This window comes from Dipodomys ordii, unplaced genomic scaffold (assembly GCF_000151885.1).
Source record: "Dipodomys ordii isolate 6190 unplaced genomic scaffold, Dord_2.0 Scaffold58, whole genome shotgun sequence".
Taxonomy (NCBI): Eukaryota; Metazoa; Chordata; class Mammalia; order Rodentia; family Heteromyidae; genus Dipodomys; species Dipodomys ordii.
This window is the reverse complement of record NW_012267274.1, coordinates 9,628,319-9,652,291: the sequence shown is the minus strand read 5'-3', so window position 1 is coordinate 9,652,291 and position 23,973 is coordinate 9,628,319. Positions and strand designations below refer to the sequence as shown.

The window sequence follows — 23,973 nt, the reverse complement described above, 5'->3', positions numbered from 1 at the left end:
GGAGGGGAGGGAAAACGAATGGGCTGTGGCGAAGGCCGAAAATCTGGACTAGGCAAGATGCTGGGTGTGCCCAGGTGTGCACTAAGGCTCCCGCCGCCAGAGGGGCTACGGTGTACAAATCAGGGGGTTCTTTTTTTTTGGTCGGCCGTGGGGCTTGAACTCTGGGCCTGGGCGCTGTCCCTCAGCTCTTCAGCTCAAGGCGAGCGCTCTACCACTTGAGCTACAGTGCCACTTCCGATTTTCTGGTAGTTTATTGGAGACAGGAGTCTCACGGTCTCTCCTGCCCGGGCTGGCTTTGAACCGGGATCCTCAGATCTCAGCCTCCTGAGTAGCTAGGATTACAGGCGTGAGCCACCAGCGCCTGGCTCAGGGGCTTCGAAGAAAGTCCTGGCGGTGGGCGTGGCCAGGACGGGCGTGGCCAGGACGGGCGTGGCCAGGGCGGGCGGGCCCTAGCTCGGCGGGGCGGGCACTCCGGTGGGCGGGGCCTGTGGCCGAGACTGCGGGCGGCGGCGGAAGATGGCTGCGGCTGAGGCTACCGACACCCAGCTGATGCTCGGAGTCGGGCTGATCGGTGAGGACGCAGGCGCCCTGCCCGGCAGGCCCGCACCCTAATTCCGCCTCGGTCCCCCGCGCCGCCCGCGAAGGGAGGGTGCGGCACCCTCGTGTTGGGCCTGGGCTGAGGCCTGCCCAGCCGGGGCCGGCCTCCTGGTCTCCCTGGCCGGAGGCTGGAGCCGGGCCTGCGGCAGCGGCGCCGTCTGCACGCGGGACGGGGCTCCTCGGGCTGGTCCGGGGCTGCTCCGCGGAGCCGGAGGCCCGGGGTACCCGAGGCTCGGAGGCTGATGGCGCGGGGGGGGCCCGCGGCCTCCGTGGAGCATGGGGACCCCGCGTGACCGCCGGCCCGTCCGCCCGCTCCATTGTGCAAGCCGGGTGGGGACCTGGTGGCGGACGCCGCCGGCCGGGTCCTGCTCACGGGAAGCGGGGGTCACGGCAGGCGGAGGCCCGGCTGTCATTTATGCCGGACTCGCGCCCGCAGTGGCGGGGCCCGCGCTGAGGCCCCCCACTCCAGCACCGTGCGGTCCGGCTCGCTCGTGCTTGCCGCTGCAGTTCCTGCCCAGTCACATGTGGGGTCCCCGTCAGTTTTGAGGAATTCGGGGGTGAGGAAGTTCCTTGGGCAGCCCCAAATGTGTGTAAGGTTCCAGATAGTGGATAGTTCCAGAAACCATTTGGCCGAAGGTGACAAGGAGTACCGAGTTGCTCAAATGAATAAATGACTGTCGGTTCCCTTTAAAAAAAAAGTCTTAATTCTCCTGATACTTGTAACTCATCCCTAAACACTCTGTCCTCTAGTGTACAAGTGTGGCACAAGCTTGGCTTAGGCTTAGCTAAACTGGAGAAGTGTGCTTAATTTTCAGTGTCTCTAAAGAGTGAATCTGGGAATTATTTCTTTGTATACATTTGTAGGGTGATTTTAAAACTGCTTCAAAACAAAGCCTATCTTAGTCTTGTTAAATGGTACTCCTGAATTAAGGTGTAGTTAGATTCTGACTTTAGTAACAGCGAACGAAAAGATGACATTATTGTTGTTATTATTAGTAATAATAGTACAAAGGACTTAAAATTCCTTAAGTCAGGTTATAAGTACAAAGTTTCTTGGTCAGTGTTATCCCTTCCTTCATCCTTCCCCATTTTTCTTCTCCTGTCCTTACCCTCAAGTGGAAAGCTGACTCTTGATCATATATTTTGTCTGTGTATGCTGGTCCTGGGACTTAAACTCAGCACCTGGGTGCTGTCTCTGAGTTTTTTTGTTCGTTTGTTTTTGTTTTGGCCAGTCTTGGGGCTTGGCACTCTTCAGCCCAAGGCGAGCACTCTACCGCTTGAGCCACAGTGCCACTTCCGGTTTTCTAGTGGTTTATTGGAGATAAGAGTCTCACAAATTTTCCTGCCCAGGCTGGCTTTCAACCGTGATCCTCAGATCTCAGCCTCCTGAGTAGCTAGAATTACAGGCGTGAGCCACTGGTGCCCTGCTTGTCTCTGAGTTTTTTTTTTTTTTTTGGGTTCGGTTGTGGGGCCTGAACTCTGGGCCTGGGCACTGTCCCTCAGCTCTTCAGCTCATGGCTAAAGCTCTACCACTTGAGCTACAGTGCCACTTCTGGCTTTTTTCTTTTTCCTTATATGGTGCTGAGGAATCGAACCCAAGGCCTCAGGCATGCAAGGCAAGTGCTGTACCACTGAGCCAACTTCCCAGCCCCTGTCTCTGAGTTTTTTTATTCAAGGCTACACTCTACCACTTGAGCCACAGCGCCACTTCTGGCATTTTTCTTTTTGCTTATGTGGTGCTGAGGAATCAAACCCAGGGCCTCATGCATGCAAGTCAGGCACTCTACCCCTGAGCTACCTTCCCAGTCCCTATTCTCTCATTTTTTTGTGGGTACTAGGATTGTGAACTTAGTCTTACAGTTTCAGCTTGCTTGGTCATGACTGGTATTCTGCCACTTGAGCCATATCTCCAGTGCATCTTTTTGCTGGTTTATTGGAAATGGAATCTGGAAGTCTTTTCTTCTTGGGCTGACTTCAAACTGTGATCTTCCAGGTCTTTGCCTTCTAGTATCTGGTAACCAGTGTGAGCCACCACTGCCCAGCTACGACTAGACTTTCTTCTTTTTTTTTTTTTTTTTTTTGTCATGAGGCCTGAACTCTGGGACTGGGCACTATCCCCTAGCTCTTCAGCTCAAGGCAAGCACTCTTGCCACTTGAGACACAGCACCACTTCCAGTTTTTTCTGCTTATGTGGTGCTGAGGAATCGAACCCCGGGCCTCAGGCATGCAAGGCAAGCGCTCTACCACTGAGTCACCTTACCAGCCTCTAGATTTTCATTTATGGTTTGTTGTAAAAGCTTTTTACTGAAGTGGACAAAAATTCCAAGTGATGACTTCATAGGATTGAGAGTTTCAACTGCCCTAGGTTACTTTATAAAATAAGTTATTAAAACTGATTCCACTAAGTGCTTCTCAGTAACCAATCAATTTACTTCCTTGCTGCTGTTTGACATTCTCACAGTGACCATCTTTCCACCATAGAAAAGGACACAAATGGAGAAGTTCTGTGGGTATGGTGCTATCCTTCCACGACAGCTGTGTTAAGGAATCTGCTGCTCAGAAAGTGCTGCCTTACCGATGAACGCAAACTTCTTCATCCCTTTGTCTTTGGTCAGTACAGAAGAACATGGTTTTATATCACAACAACTGAAGTTCCAGATTTTTCTGTCTTGCAAAAGGTATTTAAAGTGAGATAAGATTATTCCCATAACCCTTAGCTGCAAATCTTATGAAGTGTTAGTGTCTGTGAGAATGTTCTTTTTTTTGCACTCATTCCTTCTATTAATGTGTATTGTAGTTGGTAGAGTGGTGAGTTATACAGAAAAATGTACTCCTTTTCATCAAGGTCAGAGTGTGATGAAGTAGAAATGTAAATGTAGCTTAAAGCCATACCTGATAAAAAGTGACAAGTATTTTCATAATGACAAACTATTGTAACTGGGTGATGGACTCACATCTGTAATCATAAGTACTCAGGAGGTTGAGATCTGAGGATCAAGGTTTGAAAGCAGCCAAGGTAGACAAAAACACAAAACTTCTTTCTAATTAGCCAGCAAAAAGCCAGGAGTAGATCTATGGCTCAACTGGTAGAGAATCAGCCTTGAGCAAAAAAGCTGATCAAGAGCTGAAAGCCCTGAGTTCAAGCCCTAGTATTGGCCCAAGACAAAGAAAGCAAAAACTTTTGTAGAAGATATGATAATAATAATTATTATTTATTTTTATTTCTTTGTTGGTCTTGGGACTTGAACTCTGGACCTGGACACTGTCCCTGAGCTCTTCAGCCTGAGGCTAGTACTCTACCACTTTGAGCCACAGCACCACTTCCATTTTCTGGTGGTTAATTGGTGGTGAGCCGACTTTCCTGCCCAGGCTGGCTTTGAACTGTGATCCTCAGAACTCAGCCTCTTGAGTAGCTAGGATTACAGGTGTGAGCCACTGGCACCTGGCTTGATATAATTATTCTTGGTAGAGTTAAGAATTTGTGTGTGTGTGTGTGTGTGTGTGCGCGTGTGTGTGTGTGTGTGTGTTTACATGTGTGCACCAGTTCTGAAGCTTGAACTCAAGGCCTAGACACTGTCCCTGAGCTTTTTTGGTCAAAGCTAGAGCTCTACCATTTCAGTCAATTTCCACTTCCAGTTTTTTACATGTTAATTGGACATAAGAGTCTCCTGGACTTTTTTTTTTTTTTCAGGTAAGGGGTATGTTTATTCAGTAGACCTGCTGGGACCAGGCAAGGTTGGCACTCCACGTGGCTGGGAAAGGCCTGGGAATGAGAGAGAGCTGGGAAAGAGAGGAAAGAGAGAGGAAAGAGCTAGAAAAGAGCAGAGAGAGGGGTAAGAACAGTAGCACTCACATGGTATTCAGGTAAGGGGTAGGTTTATTCAGTAGACCTGCTGGGACCAGGCAAGGTTGGCACTCCATGTGGCTGGGAAAGGAAAGAGAGAGAGAAAAGAGCTAGAAAAGGGAGAGAGAGCAGAGAGCTAGAAACGAACAGAGAGAGAGAGCTAGAATAGCAGAGAGAGCTAGAAAAGAGCAGCAAGAGAGCAGAGAGAGAGAGAGAGAGCTAGAAAAAGGCAGAGAGAGAAAGCTAGAAAAGAACAGAGAGAGCTAGAATAGAACAGAGAGAGAGGTAAGAAGAGAGAGAGAGAGAAAGAGAGAAGAGAGAGAAGAGACAGAGCAGAGCGAGCAGGGAGTGCTAGAAAAGAACAGAGCTCCTGGACTTTTTTTTGCCCTGCTGGTATTGTCTTTAAAAACATGATCGTCAGATCTCAGCCTCCTAAGTAGCTAGGTTTACAGGTAAGAACCACCAGCATCCAGCTAAGAAAAAGTTTTTTTATTTACTTATGTACTGTAAGGATAAGAATTATAGAAGTCGGGGCTGGGAAGGTGGCTCAGTGGTAGAGTGCTTGCCTTGCATGCATGAGGCCCTGGGTTTGATTCCTAAGCACCACATAAGCAGAAAAAGCCAGAAGTGGCTCTGTGGCTCAAGTGGTAGAGTGCTAGCCTTGAGCTGAAGAGCTGAGGGACAGCGCCCAGCCCAGAGTTCAGGCCCCATGACTGAAAAAAAAAAAAAAAAAGAATTATAGAAGTCGGCCGGGCGCCAGTGGCTCACCCCTGTAATCCTAGCTACTCAGGAGGCTGAGATCTGAGGGTCTTGGTTCAAAGCCAGCCCAGGCAGGAAACTCTGTGAGACTCTTTAATAAACCATCAGAAAACCAGAAGTGATACTGTAGCTCAAGTGGTAGAGGGCTAGCCTTGAGCTGAAGAGCTGAGGGACAGCATTCAAGCCCAGAGTTCAAGCCCCATGACCAACAACAACAACAAAAAAGAATTATAGAAGTATGGGAGGCACTAGTAGCTCTTGCCTGTAATCCTAGCTACTCAGGAAGTTGAGATTTGAGGATCAAAATTTATTCAAAAGTTAGCTGGGGCCGGGCGCTGGTGGCTCACGCCTGTAATCCTAGCTACTCAGGAGGCTGAGATCTGAGGATCGCGGTTCAAAGCCAGCCCGGGCAGGAGAGACCGTGAGACTCCTATATCTCCAATAAACCACCAGAAAACTGGAAGTGGCGCTGTAGCTCAAGTGGTAGAGCGCTCGCCTTGAGCTGAAGAGCTGAGGGACAGCGCCCAGGCCCAGAGTTCAAGCCCCACGACCGACAAAAAAAAAAGTTAGCTGGGGAAGACAAATCCTTGAGTCTCTTATTTCTAATTAACCAGCAGAAAGCAGAGGTGAGGTAGATTGCCGACTTTAAGCAGAAAAAAAGTAAGGAACAGCATGAGGGCCTGAGTGAAAGCCCTAGTAATAGGAAAGGGGGAAGGAGAAGAAGGGGAGTTACACACATACATATATATATACATAATAGAAGCATGTGAAACTTTTAAATTTTGGTCTTTGCTTTTTTAATGCTGGTTATTTTGTACAAGAAGTTTGTTAGAATAATAAAAATTACTATTCTATCACAGTATCTTAAATTCTATTAAAGTACCTTTAAAAAGTATACCTCTTTTTGTTTCTTTTGGACAGGTGACTCATTTTTCTATTGTTCTGACCGCCAAAGATTTTAACCCAGAGAAATATGCTGCCTTCACTAGGATATTGTGTAGGTCTGTATAAAACCGTGTTAAATGCTAATATACCAAAATGGAAGTCTCACTCACTAGTAGCACAACAGATTTCTTCACAGAGGAAGCATATTTTAGCCCTCTGTCTCTTGGCTTTATAGTTTTATCTGTAGCGGCTATTTTGTAAAGAGACCTTTCTCTTCTACTTTGTTGACTTCTCTTCTGATTTGGGAAAGTGGGCTGGGGAAAGAGAAAAAGCAGTTTGCCAGCTGTTATACTTCCTGGTGTCTTGGGTCACTTGCCACTTTTGGTCTGTTACTTGTTACCTCCTGTCTAGGAATTTCCCTAGTAAAATGAGAAAGTTAAGTGCCTTAGGAACTTGCCAGCTGCTTCATATGTATCAGGATCTGTGTGTGACATTTTGAGGAAACTTAATAGCGATTTAACCATGATTCAAGTAGACTCAGTTTCAGCTCAACTATAAAAAAACATTTATTTAGCTGGATACTGGTGGCTCATGCTGTAATCCTAGCTACTCAGGAGGCTGAAATCTAAGGATCATGGTTCAAAGTTAGCTGGGGCAGGAAAGTCCATGAAATTCTTATCTCCAATTAACCAGAAAACCAGAAGTGATGCTGTGGCTTAAAGTGAAAGAAAAAAAGCCTTGAGTGAAAATGCTCAGACACAGTGCTCAGGTCCTGAGCTCAAGCCACATGACCCCCCTCCCATATATTTTTATACATATATGTATGTATGTATTTGAAATACACCAATTCAGTTAGACATGGTGGCTCATGTTTGTAATCATAGTTACTTGGTAGGCAGAGATTAAAGTCATTACTCCATCTTCACCAGTGTTGGATATAGTGGTGCACACATGTCTAATTCTAATGACATGGGGTAGCGCAAATAGGGGGATCACAGTCCAGGCCAGCTTAAGCACAAAGTGAGACCCTTCTCAAGAAATAACTAATAGAGCCGGGCGCTGGTGGCTCACGCCTGTAATCCTAGCTACTCAGGAGGCTGAGATCTGAGGATCTCGGTTCAAAGCCAGCCCAGGCAGGAAAGTCCGTGAGACTCTTTTCTCCAATAAACCACCAGAAAACTGGAAGTGGCGCTGTGGCTCAAGTGGTAGAGCGCTCGCCTTGAGCTGAAGAGCTGAGGGACAGCGCCCAGGCCCAGAGTTCAAGCCCCACGACCGACCAAAAAAAAAGAAATAACTAACAGAGCCGGGTGCTTGGTGGCTCACTCGTGTAATCCTAACTACTCTAGAAGCTGAGATCTGAGGACCATAGTTCAAAGCCAGCTGGAACAGGAAAGACCATGAGATTCCTCTCTCTAGGTAACCACCAAACATCCAGAAGTGGAGCTTGGTTCAAGTGGTAGAGTACTAGTTTTGAGTAAAAAACTAGTACTTGAACTAGTACTAGTACTTGAACTCAAGGCCTGGATGCTTTCCCTGAGCTCAAGCCCTGGTGCTGGTACAAAAATAAAAGAAAGAACACTAAAGGTCTTTCAGAATGGTTCAAGTAGTCTGCCTTTAACTAAACTGCAAGTGTGAGAGGTCCTAAGTTAACATTAAAATTTTTTTTTGTCAGTTGTGGGGCTTGAACTCTGGGCCTGGGCACAGTCCCTGAGCTCTTCAGATCAAGGTAAGTAAGTGCTCCACCACTTGAGCCACTGTGCCACTTCTAGTTTTCTGAGTGATTTATTGGAGATAAGAGTCTCACAGACTTTCCTGCCTGGGCTAGCTTTGAACCTCCATCCTTAGATCTCAGCCTCCTGAGTAGCTAGGATTATAGGCATGAGCCATTGGTGCCCAGCCTAGGGTTTTAGTTTTATTGTTTTAATATTAGCAGTAGGTAAAATTGTAATTTTAGATGCTATGTATACTCTGACATATTGGATCCAATAATTTTTTGGGAAAGTGAAGGGAATTGTTCATGTTTTTCACACTATAGGCTCAGGAAATGGATGCCTTTTGTCTTTTTGTATGTGTGGACTGGTACTGAGGCTTGAACTTGGGGCCTCCTATTTTATCTTAGCTTTTGCACTCAAGGTTGGTGCTCTACCACTTGAGCCACACCTCCACTTCTACATTTTTTTTGTTTTGTTTTTGGGTCCAGTTGTGGGGCCTGAACTCGGCCTGGGCCCTGTCCCTCAGCTCTTTAGCTCAAGGCTAGCACTCTACCACTTGAGCCACAGCGCCACTTCTGGCTTTTTTCTTTTTGCTTATGTGGTGCTAAGGAATCAAACCCAGGGCCTAATGCGTGCAAGGAACGCGCTCTACCACTGAGCCACCTTCCCAGCCCTTTGTGTTGATTAATTAGAGATAAAAGTCTTATGAAATTTTCTGCATGGACTGGCTTTGAATCGTGATCCTCAGATCTCATCCTTCTGAGTAAGGATTACAGGTGAACGAACTACCAGCATCCCTATTTTTTGCCTTTTCCACACATGCATACTCCTCCTTCTACCCCCCACCCTCCCACACAGGGTACACAAAAGCAGAAAACAAGAAGCAAACAAAATCTTCTCATTACCTAAAAGTTACATTGTATTATGATTAAAATTTTACTGGTTTTGCAGCTAGCCACAATACAAAAACTTTCTTGCTGTCTGGACAAATTGCAGGTATATGGCTCACTGTAGAATGTAAGCAACTATTTGCTGATGTGGCACTGACATAAAGGGAGGTTGTTATTGCTTGAAGAGACTCTTCCTTTTTTTTTTTTTTTTTGGCTGTGGGGTTTGAACGCTGGGCCTAGGTGCTATCCCTGAGTTCTTTAGCTCAAGGCGAGTGCTCTACCACTTGAGCCACAGTGCCACTTCCAGTTTTCTGGTGGTTAATTGGGTTTTTCTGGTGGTCTCATGGGCTTTCCTGGCCTGGCTGACTTTGAACTGTGATCCTCAGTTCTCAGCCTCCTGGGTAGCTAGGATTACAGCACCTGACTTGAAGAGAGTCTTTCTAGGAGCCACAAACTAAAACCTCAGCAGAGGTGTTTTTGAACAAATACTGGACTCTACTGCATTTGATTGAGTTAGAATTAGGTTACTCAGTGGAATTCCCTGGAAGTATTCCAGGGCCCAGAAGGAAGAGTTGCTTCAGACCCTACTTTCTTTTTTTTGTCGGTCGTGGGGCTTGAACTCTGGGCCTGGGTGCTATCCCTCAGCTCTAGCTCAAGGCGAGCACTCTACCACTTGAGCTATAGCGCCACTTCCGATTTTCTGGTGGTTAATTGGAGATAGGAGTCTCACAGTCTCTCCTGCCCAGGCTGGCTTTGAACCGCGATCCTCAGATCTCAGCCTCCTGAGTAGCTAGGATTACAGGCGTGAGCCACCGGCGCCCGGCCAGACCCTACTTTCTGCCCAGGTGGAAGGCCAGAGATTTTCTAGCTGCTGCAGACATAGTATTATGGATTCCTCTGTCACAGAGAAGAAAGGAGGACTCTGCTAATACCAGCCTCCTCATGCCCTTTCTGCCTTCAACCTTCGTGTACACACCCACATGCCCATGCACACCTATATACACAAGCCTGTGCACACTCAGAGAAATCATTTTTTCATCGTAGGATAACATGGTAGTTCACCTTTATGGCATGCTGCATTTATCACTGGAAACTTGAAAGAACTTGGATTTCTTAATTATCTAAATATAGCTACCTCTGGGAGCTCTGATAATAAGTATGTATTCTACAGCTAATTACTGCTTTTGCTGGGAACAATGCATAAAACTTCCTGCCAAAGGAAATTGCAGCAGTAAAACAGAGTTGTATGACTAAGTACACTAGTTGAGAACATGTGACATTAAAAACATAATGCAATATTCCTGGGAATAATGGGCCTCAGAAGGCCCATCGTTAATTCTGTTTCCATAGGGAAGTTCTATAGTCTTCTCCGTATGTATGGAGAGAGCTGCCTTCAGAGATTGTGGTAGATCTATCCAGTGTTTTCTAACCTCATGAGAGAAGAAATACATTTGGGAAGGCTTAGACATGCAGAAGTGTATTTGCAAACTGGCTTTAGACTATGTAGCAAGTACCGGTGCCTAACCTCAGTGCATTTCGTCATGTGATTCACACCAGGTGAAAGCATGGCCACTTCTTGCCCTTTCTTACAGAATGTATGTGAAACATGGGAGCCCAGTTAAAATGATGGAGAGTTACATTGCAGTTCTCACCAAGGGGATATGCCAGAGTGAAGAAAATGGGTCATTCCTTAGTAAGGACTTTGATGTTCGAAAGGCATATCTGGCAGGTTCCATCAAAGGTAAGGAAAAAGGCAAAGGAAGACAAGAAACAAAACCCAGGCCAATAACAAAAGGTCTCATTTTCATCTCTCTAATGTGTTTTCTACATAGGAGGGCACTTTAACCTTATATATCCCTATTAGAAAGCATTCTTTGTGGCATCACTTTCCGTATTATTCTCTTGGTTGTTACAGAAATGTTCTTTCATCAGTAAGCTGGATTTCATGGCTTGAGTGCTCCCCTGACTTTCTTTTTTTTTTGTCGTGGGGCTTGAACTGGGCCTTCAGCTGTCCTTCAGCTCAAGGCTCAAGGCTAGTGCTCTACCACTTGAGCCACAGCACCACTTCTTCCCCGGACTTTCATAGTTGTTCTTTCCTTACATCTTAGCAGTTAGCTCTTCTATCAAGAGCCCTCAAGCTGCTGGCCCAGAGTCCCTAATCCAGCTCCTGTCTGGAAAATCCAGATGGCAGAGGTTGCTCTGTATACTCTAGAGTAAGGAGAAGGGGAATTCTGCAGGTGAGGCTATCCTCCATTCCTCCATGTCAGAGCCTGACTGCTTTTTTTTTTTTTTTTTTGTGCCAATCCTGGGGCTTGAACTCTACTACTTGCGCCACTTCCAGATTTTTGGTGGTTAACTGGATGTAACAGTCTCATAGACTTTCTTGCTGTGCAGATTGGCTTTGAGCCATGATCCTCAGATCTCAGCCTCCTTAGTAGTTAGGATTACAGGCATGAACCACTGATCCCCCCAGGGCTATACCCTACCTGCTGTCCTTTGTGGTTTCTGAGAATGTTGAGGTCTTTAGTGTTCTTTCACATTAGCTAGTAAGGACCTATGTAATGTCACGGGAGTGGGTTAGTGAACTTTTGAATAAGGAAAAAGAAAGATGTTGGTTCTTCACATCAGATATTTTACTTCCTTGTTAGTCTGGCTTCTCTGTACATCCATCATAGAGTCCCTTGTGGGCCAGTTATTATCATCAGCTAAGACTCATCTTGGTGTACAGACATGGATAATATACCCATCCACCAAATGAGATGCTTTTGTGCTTAACATCTGCCTAGGTCTATCTTCTACATTAAAAATAAATTTTGTATTTGTATGATGAGAATTCTTTTTGGTTAAAAGTTTTATGCCAGGGGCTGGGAAGTGGTAGAGTGGGAAGCTCAGTGGTAGAGTGCTTGCTTTGCAGGCATGAGGCTCGGGGTTCAGTTCCTCAGCACCACATGAGCAGAAAAAGCTGGAAGTGGCGCTGTGGCTCAAGTGGTAGAGTACTAGCCTTGAGCTGAAGAGCTGAGGGACAGCGCCTAGGCCCAGAGTTCAGGCCCCACGACTGGCCAAAATAAAAAAGTTCTATGCCATTACATAACATTTAATGCAGTAACATGGTAATTTCTGTTTCTTTTTAGACATAGTATCTCAATTTGGAATGGAAACTGTTATATTACACACTGCACTGATGCTAAAAAAACGAATTGTCGTCTATCACCCCAAAATAGAAGCTGTCCAGGAATTTACCAGGTATCATCATTAATTATTTAAACAGAATGAATTTTCTTTTTTTTTTTTTTTGTCGGTTATGGGGCTTGAACTCTGGGCCTGGGCGCTGTCCCTCAGCTCTTCAGCTCAAGGCGAGCGCTCTACCACCTGAGCTACAGCGCCACTTCCGGTTTTCTGGTGGTTTATTGGAGATAGGAGTCTCACGGTCTTTCCTGCCCGGGCTGGCTTTGAACCATGATCCTCAGATCTCAGCCTCCTGAGTAGCTAGGATTACAGGCGTGAGCCACCAGCGCCCAGCTCAGAATGAATTTTCTTGGCAGATTGAGATACTAGATGCCACTGTGTGCTGTGTTTTGTTGCATATTTGGTGTAAATAGTATTGGCTTGGCTGCATGACTCATACCTGAAATTCTAGCTACTTACATGATTGAAATCTGAAGATCATAGTTTGAAGCCACCTTTGGTGGAAAAGCTTGAGAGATTCTTCCTGTAATCAATCAGCAAAATGCTATATTGGAAGCATGGTTCAAGTGGTAGAGCTACGGTTGTGAGCAGAAAAAAACAAAATGAGTGAGAGCACAAGGCCCTGAGTTCAGGCACTAGTACAAGTACAAGTACACAACACGCCATTTTGGCCTAATAGGTCAGATCTAGTGGACAGATTCTTCTTCAGCATTAGAAATAGGATTTTTTTTTTCTTTTTCTTTTGTGGGTCATGGGTCTTGAACTCTGGGCCTGAGCGTGTCCCTCAGTTCTTCAGCTCAAGGCTAGTGCTCTACCACTTGAGCCACAGCGCCACTTCCCATTTTCTGGTGGTTTATTGAAAGTGAGTCTCACAGACATTTCCTGCCCGGGCTGGCTTTGAACTGCAATTCTCAGATCTCAGCCTTTTGAGTAGCTAGTATTACAGGCGTGAGCCACAGGCTCCCGGCAGAAATAGGAATATTTTAAAATAGGAAGTTAGCAAACTTTTCTTTCAGCAGAGTAAATATATGAGGCTTTTGAGCTATATGGCCTTTGTCCCAACCTCTGAGTTGTATGTAAATGAGTGAGCATAGCTGTGTCAAACTTTATGTACAAAGACAGGCAGCTGGCCCATAGTGCGTAGTTTATTGATCTCTGGTGGTAGTTTTTTGTTTTTGTCTTGTGCCCATCCTAGGGCTTTAATTCAGGGCCTGCACACTGTCCTTGAGCTTTTTTTTGCTTAAGGCTGTTACTCTACCACTTGAGCCACAGATCCACTTCTGGTTTTTTGGTTGTTAATTGGAGATGAGAGTTGCACAGACTTTCCTGCTTGGGCTAGCTCAAACAGTAGTCCTCAGATCTTAATCTTCTGAATAGCTAAGATTACAGGCACAAGCCACAAGCACCTGGCCTTGATCTCTGTTTTTAGTGTGTCATTCCTTCTTTCTCATCGTTATGGTGAGTTTCTAAAAGTTTTTGTTTACCAAATCCAACTTATCCTTCAATTCTCTTTGAAAAATAAGATGAGTTAGCATTTGTGCTGAGTTTATTGCATGATGAGCATTATCTAAGTAAGACCTACCTTAAATTATTGAGCTTCATCAAGGAAGCGTCATTACTCTGTTTTATGAATGAGAAAATTGAGGCTGGCAGAGGCTAAGTGGTAAGCTAATGAAAAGGAGGAGGACTTTATAGACAGAAAGGCCTAGGTATAAATTCGGACAGGGAAGTTTGTTAGCTCTGTGACCACAATAAAACATACTGAGTGTCCCTAACCCTAATGTCTTTATTCATAAAATGAAGATTATAATACTTGCTTTTTAGTTTGATTTGGGGACTGGAAATATGTAATGTGCTTATGCATGTGCCTTGCCCTTAATATTTGCAATGGTTAGGATTATGATTATCTTACCTGAAGTGAGAGCACCAGAACTTTCACCCTCCCGGTCTGGCCTCAAAACTCTGTATATTGTTACAGCATAACCTATTGCTTCTGAAACTGGGTGTCCCCAGCTGCTGAGCTGTCACCACACACCAGGGGTTTCCAAAGCTACAGATACATTCTGTACATCTTCCTACAGTACCTACAGTACAGTAAAGACAAAACTGTCTTTAGGATTTTTATGGAAACCCGTGTTGTCTGAAAACAATCATGACATGATTTGCAGGTATGGCCAGAATCTTAAGTCTAAATGGGAGACTTCTATAGAATTTCTTGATCACAGGGACCACTTTGGTTATTAGTCCCAAGCTCCCTCCCCATGGCCAGTTTAGACAGTCGCATGTTTAAAGAAAGACTTTAGAATCATCATACTGTATCTTGAGCTTTTTGGAGCTGATTTTACCCAAAAAGTATAGTTTAAAATGTGACATTGTTAGCCACATGCCAGTGCTCACACCTAGCTACTCAGGGGGCTGAGATCTGAGGCTCAAGATCTGAAGCCAGCCAAAGCAGGAAAGTCCTGAGATTCTTATCTCCAGTTAATCACCAAAAAGCCAGAAGTAGATTTTTGGCTCAAGTGGTAGCGCGCTGGTCTTGAGCAAAAAAGCTCAGGGACAGTGTGTAGGCCCTTAGTTCAGGCCCCAGTACACACACACACACACACAGTGTGTAGGCCCTTATACACACACACACACACACACAGTGTGTAGGCCCTTAGTTCAGGCCCCAGTACTCACATTCACACACACACACAGAAAACATTATAATATGAAGCCTATGGGTACAGGACTCTACTCCTTTGTTTCCTCTCAGGATAAGGAAGTGAACATCCAAGGTGTAGGCCAGCAACCATGTGATAGACTTCTTGCCTTGATTCCCCAGGACTTTGCCTGCCTTGGTGTGGCATCGACAAGACTGGACTATCCTGCATTCCTATGTGCACCTCAGTGCCGATGAGCTAGAAGCCCTGCAGATGTGCCCAGGTAGGCAACAGCATATGGGGAGGAGAAGTTCTGCTTTAGGTGTGTTTGGGCTTTGTTTAGGTGTTATATGCATTCCCTCAAAGGAAGTGCTGATGATTACTGTTTCTTTGGAAAATTCAATGAATTTTGTTTCCTATTTATATTTTCTGGTACCAGGGATTGAACTCAGGGCCTCACACTTGCTGGGCCTGCTTCTTAACACCTGGCTCTCTCTCCCTTGAGCTATGCCTCCAACTTAGCAAGATAGTTTGTTAGGCAAGTGCTTTAGCACTTGAGCCACATACCCATCTTTCCTCAGACATTCTTTGTTGTTGTAGTAGTAGTTGTTGTTGCCAGTCCTAGGGCTTGAACTCTGGGCCTGGGCACTGTCCCTGAGCTTCTTTTGCTGAAGGCTAGCACTTGAGCCACAGCGCCACTTCCAGCTTTTTCTGTTTATGTAATACTGAGGAATCCACCCAGGGCTTCATGCGTGCTAGGCAAGTACTCTACCACTGAGCCACATTCCCAGCCTGTCTTCAGGCATTCTTGATCCAAATAACAAAGACCAAAAAGCAAATGCTTCCCTTCAACTTTGCTCTTTGGCACTGAAGTCAAACTTTGGAACATTTTGAGTTGTGTGAATTTCTTCCAGCAGTTGACATTAATGTAATTTTAATCAGTGCCATAGGGTACAGCAAATGTTTCTGCATATATAAAACCATGAAGAAAAGTAGATGATGACCTGTGAGACTCAGTTCTCTCTTGATATATTCAATTTCTTCCTGCTCCAATAATTTGATCATCTTGGTAATACAGGTTACATTGCCGGCTTTGTAGACTTGGAGGTGAGCAATAGACCAGATCTTTATGATGTGTTTGTGAATCTGGCTGATAGTGAGATCAGCATCGCTCCACTTGCAAAAGGTTAGTTCTCTGTTTTATTCTATTTTTCTCTGTGCTGTTATTGGCATGTATTGAGATACAAGCCAAGCAGTAGCAGTTTTTGGTTGTTGTTGTTGGTTGTGGGGCTTGAACTCAGGGCCTGGGTGTTGACTCAAAGCTAATGCCCTACCACTTTTAGCCATAGTGCTACTTCTGGTGGCTTACTCCTGTAATCCTAGCTATTCAGGAGGCTGAGATCTGAGAATTGCGGTTCAAAACCAGCCTGGGCAGGAAAGTCTATGAGTCTTTTTTTTGTTGTTGTTGGTTGTGGGGCCTGAACTCTGGGCTGGGGCACTGCTGTCCCTCAGCTCTGCAGCTCAAGGCTAGTGCTCTACCACTTGAGCCACAGCACCACTTCCAGCTTTTTTTTTCTGCTTATGTGGTGCTGAGGAATCGAACCCAAGGCCTCATGCATGTAAGACAAGGGCTCTACCACTGAGCCACCTTCCCAGCCCAGTCCATGAGATTCTTATGTCTATTTAACCACCAGAAAATTAGAAGTGGTGCTGTGGCTTAGTGTGGTAGAGCATTAGCCTTAAGCAAAAAAGCTCAGGGACAGTGCCCAGGCCCTGAATTTTAGGCCCATAACTGACAAAAAAAAAGAGGGGGGGGAGGGTCTCACAGACTTTCCTGTGCTGGCTGGCTCTGAACTACAGTCCTTAGGTCTCAGCCTTTCCTGTGCTGGCTGGCTCTGAACTGTAATCCTTAGATCTCAGCCTTTCCTGTGCTGGCTGGCTCTGAACTGCAGTCCTTAGGTCTCAGCCTTTCCTGTGCTGGCTGGCTCTGAACTGTAATCCTTAGATCTCAGCGTCCTGACAGGTAGGAACCACCAGTGCCTGGCTTGTTTTTTAGGATGATTTTTGGAAACAAGTGTTTCAGAGCCGACTTAACCTGGTCTGTGGAAGCTGGAGAGATTTTCTTTTTCTTTTTTTTTTTTTTTGGGTCCAGTCGTGGGCCTGAACTGTGGGCCTGGGCGCTGTCCCTCAGCTCTTCAGCTCAAGGCTAGCGCTTTACTACTTGAGCCACAGCGCCACTTCCGGCTTTTTTCTTTTTGCTTATGTGGTGCTGAGGAATCGAACCCAGGGCCTCATGCATGTAAGACAAGGGCTCTACTACTGAGCCACCTTCCCAGCCCGCTGGAGAGATTTTCAGTGTCCATATCATTTGTTCCTTCAGACCTAGACATGTTAGCAGTCAGGATTAGTGGTAGTAGCTTTTTGTGGTCATTACCTTTTTCCTAAAAGTAGGAAAAGCGGAATGCTAACATGTTCAGAATCTCTTTCATATTCTGTCTCTGTGAGGTTTTATCTAGCAACTTCAAATTAAGAAAGCCAGAATTGGGTTGGGTGCCCGTGGATCATCTTAAGAGACTGAGATCTGAGGATCACCCTTTGAAGTCAAGCCAATCAAGAAAGTCTGTGAGACTATTATCCAATTAACAATGAAAAGAAAAACCCGCAAGTGGTGCTGTGGCTTAAGTGATAGAGTGCTAGCCTTGAGATGAAGAGCTGAGGAACAGCGCCCAAGCCCAGAGTTCAGGCCCCACAACTGGAGGGGGGTTGGGGCGAAGTGTTTACCACCACACGTAGCTCAGATACTGCTCTTTGTAAAACCAAAGAGACAGAAAACTAGCTACTTAAGGCTACTTAAAGATGGGGCCATAGGCTGGGAAGGTGGCTCAGTGGTAGAGTGCTTGCCTCACATGCATGAGGCCCTGGGTTCAATTCCTCAGCACCACATAAGCAGAATAAGCCAGAAGTGGCGCTGTGGCTCAAGTGGTAGAGTGCTAGCCTTGAGCTGAAGAGCTGAGGGACAGCGCCCAGGCCTAGAATTCAGGCCCCACAACTCACAAAAAAAAAAAAAAGTTAAGGTCAGAAAGGGCATCTCTTCTGAGTCTATAAAGCAAGCATATTCCTATTGGCACTATTTGAATGGAGTTTGTCCCTGGAGGTGACAAGAACTTTCTGTCAGTCTTGTTGCAGACAGCAGCCAGGTTGTGGCTGATGTGAGTTAAGTTTCCTCCACTGGTGGCAAAGAGCCTCAGCCCCTGCGGTTCTCAGCCACTTCCACCACACTGACAGGAAGCATGTCCTTTGCAACGTTCCCCACAAAGATACGGTGACGTTCATTCTTCACTGTAAGCAACTGGCTCTTGTCTTCAAGTTGCAGCTTATTTGTAGTCAGTTGTTTTTTTTTTTTTTTTGCCAGTCGTTGGGGCTTGAACTCTGGGCTCTGGGCACTGTCCCTCAGATCTTCAGCTCAAGGCTAGCGCTCTACTACTTGAGCCACTGTGCCACTTCCGGTGGTTTTCTGAGTGGTTTATTGGAGATAAGAGTATCACCGGCCTTTCCTGCCCAGTCTGGCTTTGAACCATAATCCTCAGGTCTCAGTCTCCTGAGTAGCTAAGATTACAGGCGTGAGCTACTGGCACCCAGCTGTTTTGTTTTGAACTGTTTTGCCTGGAAAAATAGTCCTTATCATGTGGGTGTGAAGAGGAGTTCACTTTGGTGTTGGTGTGTTTTCCTTTGGCCTGTGAAGGATATAAATCATGCTCATGCCTTACCTCTATCATGTCATTCCATTTGTGTTTCATAATGAATGGAATAATAAGAATTCCAATGGAATCAGCTGCCTTTTGAAATTTCTCTGTAGATATGGTCTTCCAAGTTTCCAGTTAGGATGGCATGGTTATTTTATTTATTTTATTGTCAGTTGTGGGGCTTGAACAGCTTGGGCGCTGTCCCTCAGCTCTTCAGCTCAAGGCTAGCGCTCTACCACTTGATCCACACTGCCACTTCTGGCTTTTTTCTTTTTGCTTATGTGGTGCTGAGGAATCGAACTCAGGGCCTCAGGCATGCAAGGCTAGTGTCTAACAGGCTTTCCTGCTCTGGCTGGCTTTGAACTGCGATTCTCAGATCTCAGCCTTCTGAGTAGCTAGGATTACAGGCATGAGCCACCAACACCTGGCACATGGTTTTGGTTTTTTTGTTGGTCATAGGGCCTGAACTCAGGGCCTGTGTACTGTCCCTCAGCTCTTCAGTTTAAGGCTAACACTCTACCACTAAAGCCACAGCGCCACTTCCAGCTTTTTCTGCTTATGTGGTGCTGAGGAATTGAACCCATGGCCTCATCCATGTAAGGAAAGCACACTACCACTGATCCACCTTCCCAGCCCCTCATGGGTATTTCTCTTTTTTTGGGGGGGGCGGTCGGATCGTGGGGCCTGAACTCTGAGCCTGGGCACTGTCCCTCAGCTCTTCAGCTCAAGGGCTAGCGCTCTACCACTTGAGCCACAGCACCACTTCTGACTTTTTTCTTTTTGCTTATGTGGTGTTGAGGAATCGAACCCAGTACTTCAGGCATGCAAGGCAAGTGCTCTACCACTGAGCCACCTTCCCAGCCCCCCTCATGGGTATTTCTTTTTTTTTTTTGGCGGTCGTGGGGCTTGAACTCTGGGCCTGGGCGCTGTCCCTCAGCTCTTCAGCTCAAGGCGAGCGCTCTACCACTTGAGCTACAGCGCTACTTCCGGTTTTCTGGTGGTTTATTGGAGATAGGAGTCTCACGTTCTCTCCTGCCCGGGCTGGCTTTGAACTGCGATCCTCAGATCTCAGCCTCCTGAGTAGCTAGGATTACAGGCGTGAGCCACCAGCGCCCAGCTCCTCATGGGTATTTCTAATTATATAAAGTCATAAATATTCACTTAGCACACTTTTCTTACTCTCACAGAGGCCATGACGATGGGCAAACTGCACAAAGAAATTGGCCAGCTCATTGTTCAGTCTGCAGAAGACCCAGAAAAGTCAGATGGCCAGGTTATCCAGGTAACTCCTCCATCTGATCTGTTACCCAAGTAGGCCTGCTACCTACCCATGGCCAGGAAGAATGGCTAGCACTTCCTCCAAGGATCTGGACACTGAGACCGTCTTTACTCCCATATAAGTCAGAATCACTAACCCTTTGCCCACCCTCTGCCAGCATTAGAGCAAAACCACTCAGGTTTACAATGTTGGTCATATACGGAGGTTTGAGTTTAGGATTTAGGTTTGATTCTGCATCGTGGACTAGAAATGATAACATATGTGACTGTGTAATGTCTGAGAGCTTGGGAAGGAAATTGAACAAATTAAGCAGGTTGTCTGTTTGAAAATTATTTTAGTGAGTAAATGATGTCAGCAAATCAGGCCAAAAATATGGCTTTGCTGAGAGAGCCAGTGAGCCATCAGCTGCTTTAGGAGCTGCCCTGGGTTGCATGCCAACAATAAATATCAAATGCCCCGTGGCTCAGCATTCTCCTCCTTGGTATATACCCAAAGAACTAAAGGCAGACTCAGATGTTTGTACACCCATAGTCACAGCAGCATTGATCAGAGTTGGCAAAAGGAGGAAGTCACCTAAGTGTCCAACAGACGAATGGATCAGCAAGATGTGGTGTGCGCACACAACAGAATATCAATCACCCTAAGAAAGATAAAGTTGAAGTCAGGTGCTGCTGGCTCACACTTGTAATCCTAGCTACTCAAGGAGGCTGAGATCTTAGAATCACAGTTCAAAGCCAGTCTGGGCAGAAAAGTCCATGAGACTTTTATCTCCAATTAACCACCAGAAAACTGTAAGTGGTGTTGTAGCTCAAAGGTAGAGCACTAACTTTGTTCAAAAGAGCTCAGGGACAGTGCCTAGGCCCTGAATTCAAGCCCCCTGACCAACACACACACACACACACACAAAAAGGTAGTTGGTTTATGTTACAAAATAAATGGGCATTATGCTAATGATACAATAATGAATGACATTATAATAATATTCAGGATGTATTTTGTGAATGCACTTAGATACCCACAATGGGCAGGTTTAAGAGGAAGAAGTACAGGGAGGGGCACTAGGATTCTGAGGGTTGGGGATGGGCAGGTACTGATACAGTGTAGTCTCTCTTAGGAATGATGAAAAGATTCTGGAAATCGAGTTGTTCATGGTTGTTCACACCATGATTACACTAATGCCACTTTAAAATTACAAGGCTTTAAAAAATGCCTGTGATGTTGATTTTTCTAAGTCGTTTTGTTTTCATAACTAGTAAACAGCCGAATTCTAGAGAAAAACTCACTATTTTTAGGTACTAACATACCGCTTTGTATTCTGCTCTATTGAAGGATATTGCCCTAAAAACAAAAGAAATCTTCACCAACCTAGCTCCATTTTCCGAAGTCTCCAACGATGGAGGAAAGAGAGTCCTCAATTTTGAGGCACTAAAGCAGAAACGATTTCCACCAGCAACAGAAAACTATCTATACCATCTAGCAGCAGCTGAGCAAATGCTGAAAATCTGACTGTGAGCCAGACTGTCTGGTCGTCTGATGTAAAGGTTTCCTTTCATTCTGATTTTCCATTAACGATGTAAATTACTGAAGATTACAGAGGAAATGTTCTATTTTTAGCAATTTATTTGAAAGTATTGAGATCTAACCCCAAAAGCCCTGAAAAAACACTCGTGATTTCCTCCCTGCCTGCTGTCCATGTGGGAGTGTTGTTTCTACTACATCTGGTGTGAGCCAGCGTCGTCTTGGAGTGAGGGAAGAGCAGATCCTGCATAGGCAAAAGCCTCAGTACACATTCCCTTTTGCCTCCTCATGTAGCCATAAACTAACATTAATTTTTCAGAAAGCTGCCTGAAGTTTTGCTTTGTATTCTTCCAGGAAGAACTGTAATGCCTCATGAGGAACTCTACTTTCTGAGCCAAACTGCTAAGTTTTCTGCAGAACTGTCTAGATCATCCAAGAGGCTCTGCAGTTGCACCTTCTTGTAAAAGATTTTTTTTCTTGGCCTTTGAACGTTTTGCCTATATTATGAGGGTTTTGCATAGATTTTATACTTCAGTAGACTTTAATAATCCATATTTATACTGCACTGATATAAGCATTTGGCAGATTTAAGTCAACACTCTAAATTTAATCCTGCTATGGCAACATTTAGGAAAGAAATCAGTCCTTGTCTGGTAGCATACATAGAAGGCCCTTTCAGTATGAATCTCTGGGCCTGAAACAAAGCCTTCATGTGATTGGTAAGGTAGTGACTCAGTTTTTTGCAGGGCCCATGGCCAGAGAATGTGAACATCTTCAAAGGCTTCAGTAAAAGTAGTCTGTACCTTTTTCATAGTTGAAGACCTTACATTTGCCAAATAAGCAGAGGTCTAAATTATATACTCATTTCATTATGTCTACTCATATTGATTAGGAAAGGTTACACTCAGTACTGTTGTCCTTTGGCATCTTACTTGGAAACATGTTTGCAAAAAAATTGTAGTGGATTTTTTTTTCTTGTTCTTCCACACTCCTTAAGTAAAAATGAAAAAACAAAAACAAAAAACCCCCAGGTTTTCCCCTCCTTCCTTGGGTGGGGACAGTGAGGACCTGGAATGAGATGATGTTTACTGAGGCCAGCAAGTGAGAATTAAATTTGCACTTTGTGACAAACAATACTAATGTCTTTTTCTCCCTCATTTTTTCTCATAATTATTCTTAGCTACTGATCAGAAAAAGAAAACCCTTTTCTCCCGTCCTAAGGCCTCAGGGATTGTGTGGTTCGTCTGTATGAGAGCGAAAGCCTTTTCCATGTCCTCCATCTCTGCCTGCTCCTCTCTTTGACAAGGTTTCCACATACCTGCTCGATGATGTCAGCCTTTGCCCATCCTTCTCTACCATTAATTTTGCTTAGTGTATACCTGTGGCCAGACAAACCATCTGGCAAGTAATTATGGATTCATTTTGGGCTTCTCTGAAAGTCCTTTTTATGAAAATTGGAAATAACCCTTCATTTTGGCTTAAGAAAAACTGAAAGGTACAAGATTCAGTCTTTGGTGATGTTAGAAACATTGTTTCAACATCCAAACAGGGACCCACCTTCTGCTATGTTTTGGACTACCTGAAGGGCAAATGGTGCCTTGAAGAGTTTACTGGGGAACAGGATCAGCTCACAGGCTGATGTACTAATGTAGCCAAGGCCAGACCTGACAGGAGGGGGACAGGGTAAAATGGAATCCTGTGGCAAGGGCATCTTGGAAACCTGGAGGCAAGGATTAACATACAAGTCAGTCCAAAGCAGAAGGGACAGCTTACAGGAAGGCCTAGAGAAGCCCACAGTGCAGGTGAAAACAAGATGCTGATTCAGAATGAGGAGAGGAACTTCCAAGGAAGGTAACGGTTCCCCAGGGCCAAGTGAATTGATTTGGTCACCTGGCACTGGAAGCCCAACCTTGTCTGCAGGTGTGTGAAGAGCAGCACCAGCAGGGGGCACTACTGCGCTGAGCTGGATGGCAGCAAGACCATGGTTGTCTGGACAGTTGGGAAGATGAGGCATCCTGTAGAATGAGGTGGGGTGAGGGTGCCCGCAACACTGTTGCCTGATGTGGAGACGCAGTGGCATCAGATGGAGGGAGCTGAGCCCATGTGTGAGTGGACTGGCTTTGGATCTGGCGGACACCCTAATAGCCTAATCAGGTCTTGCTCAGAGCCAGGATAGGTCTAGGGGCCATCAGCATGGCAGTGTAGCCTTGGGATAGGGGTACGGGTGGGAACAATTCTCGGCTAACAATGCGGACCAAGCCCCCAAGGCCCCAGTGCTGATCAAGGCTGGCTCTGAAGGGCTTTTGTTACTTTCTTGATGAAATTGGCTTAGGAGGAACCAATTGAAAGGGAAGCTGGAGGCAGAGGGGACCCCAGAGACAGAACAAGGCCCTGAGCCACAGAGGGATCAGGAGCTGAAGCCAGCTGGCCATACAGAACAGGAGGTACTGCTGCTGGTAATGGCCATGGCTGACCCAGTGAGGAAGCTAACAGGGTCCTGTCAGTGAGGAGCTGCGAGTGTGGCAGGTGGGTACTGGTTATCTGGTATTGCCAAACTGAGCAGGACTAACTATGGCAGGCACTAGGGCTGGGGCTGCCTGGGCTCCCAATCTGGAGATGGGCAAGGGGCAACCTTCACCTGTAATCTTTGAAGCATTCCGTTTTAGATGTTTATTAGTACTTCACAGTGTCTTTTCCCAGGCAGGCTCCTCGATGCCAGCTAGGACCCTCTTGTCCCTCTTCCAGCCTCAGAACCCAGCTCCAAGGCTAGTCTGTCTTGCAGGGGTCTCCTGAGACCTTGAAGGAAAGGAGGATTCCAAGCAGAAGCCAGATAACTTCACCTAAAATAGCCTACACTCCTCTGTTATAGAATAGTTCTGTTTCTTCTGTGGAAGACTGAATTTCCTCTTCAAGCTTTC

At 45.7% G+C, this 23,973-nt stretch overlaps 1 protein-coding gene across 2 annotated transcripts; it reads left to right on the top strand.

Moving 5' to 3' along the window:
* The first annotated feature begins 476 nt into the window (after window positions 1-476).
* Window positions 477-23,877, top strand: Fam45a (family with sequence similarity 45, member A). Of its 2 annotated transcripts, XM_013021942.1 has the most exons (9): window positions 477-571; window positions 3,079-3,275; window positions 6,122-6,201; window positions 10,280-10,428; window positions 11,819-11,930; window positions 14,698-14,798; window positions 15,594-15,701; window positions 19,446-19,540; window positions 20,867-23,877. In XM_013021942.1, exons 1-9 carry the CDS (start codon window positions 517-519, stop codon window positions 21,041-21,043), a joined length of 1,074 nt encoding a protein of 357 aa, XP_012877396.1. In that variant the 5' UTR covers window positions 477-516; the 3' UTR covers window positions 21,044-23,877. The 2 variants fall into 2 exon arrangements, with proteins under 2 accessions (XP_012877396.1, XP_012877397.1); XM_013021943.1 differs by lacking the exon at window positions 6,122-6,201 and having other exon boundaries at window positions 493-571; window positions 3,059-3,275.
* The last annotated feature ends 96 nt before the right edge of the window (window positions 23,878-23,973 follow it).

Bases quoted from the DNA above. Each gene is read 5' to 3' on its own strand.
- Fam45a (XM_013021942.1), top strand. From the start codon at position 517: ATGGCTGCGGCTGAGGCTACCGACACCCAGCTGATGCTCGGAGTCGGG. The intron at 6,202-10,279 runs GTCTGTATAAAA...CCTTTCTTACAG, and splicing joins TTCACTAGGATATTGTGTAG to AATGTATGTGAAACATGGGA. The intron at 11,931-14,697 runs GTATCATCATTA...TTGATTCCCCAG, and splicing joins GCTGTCCAGGAATTTACCAG to GACTTTGCCTGCCTTGGTGT.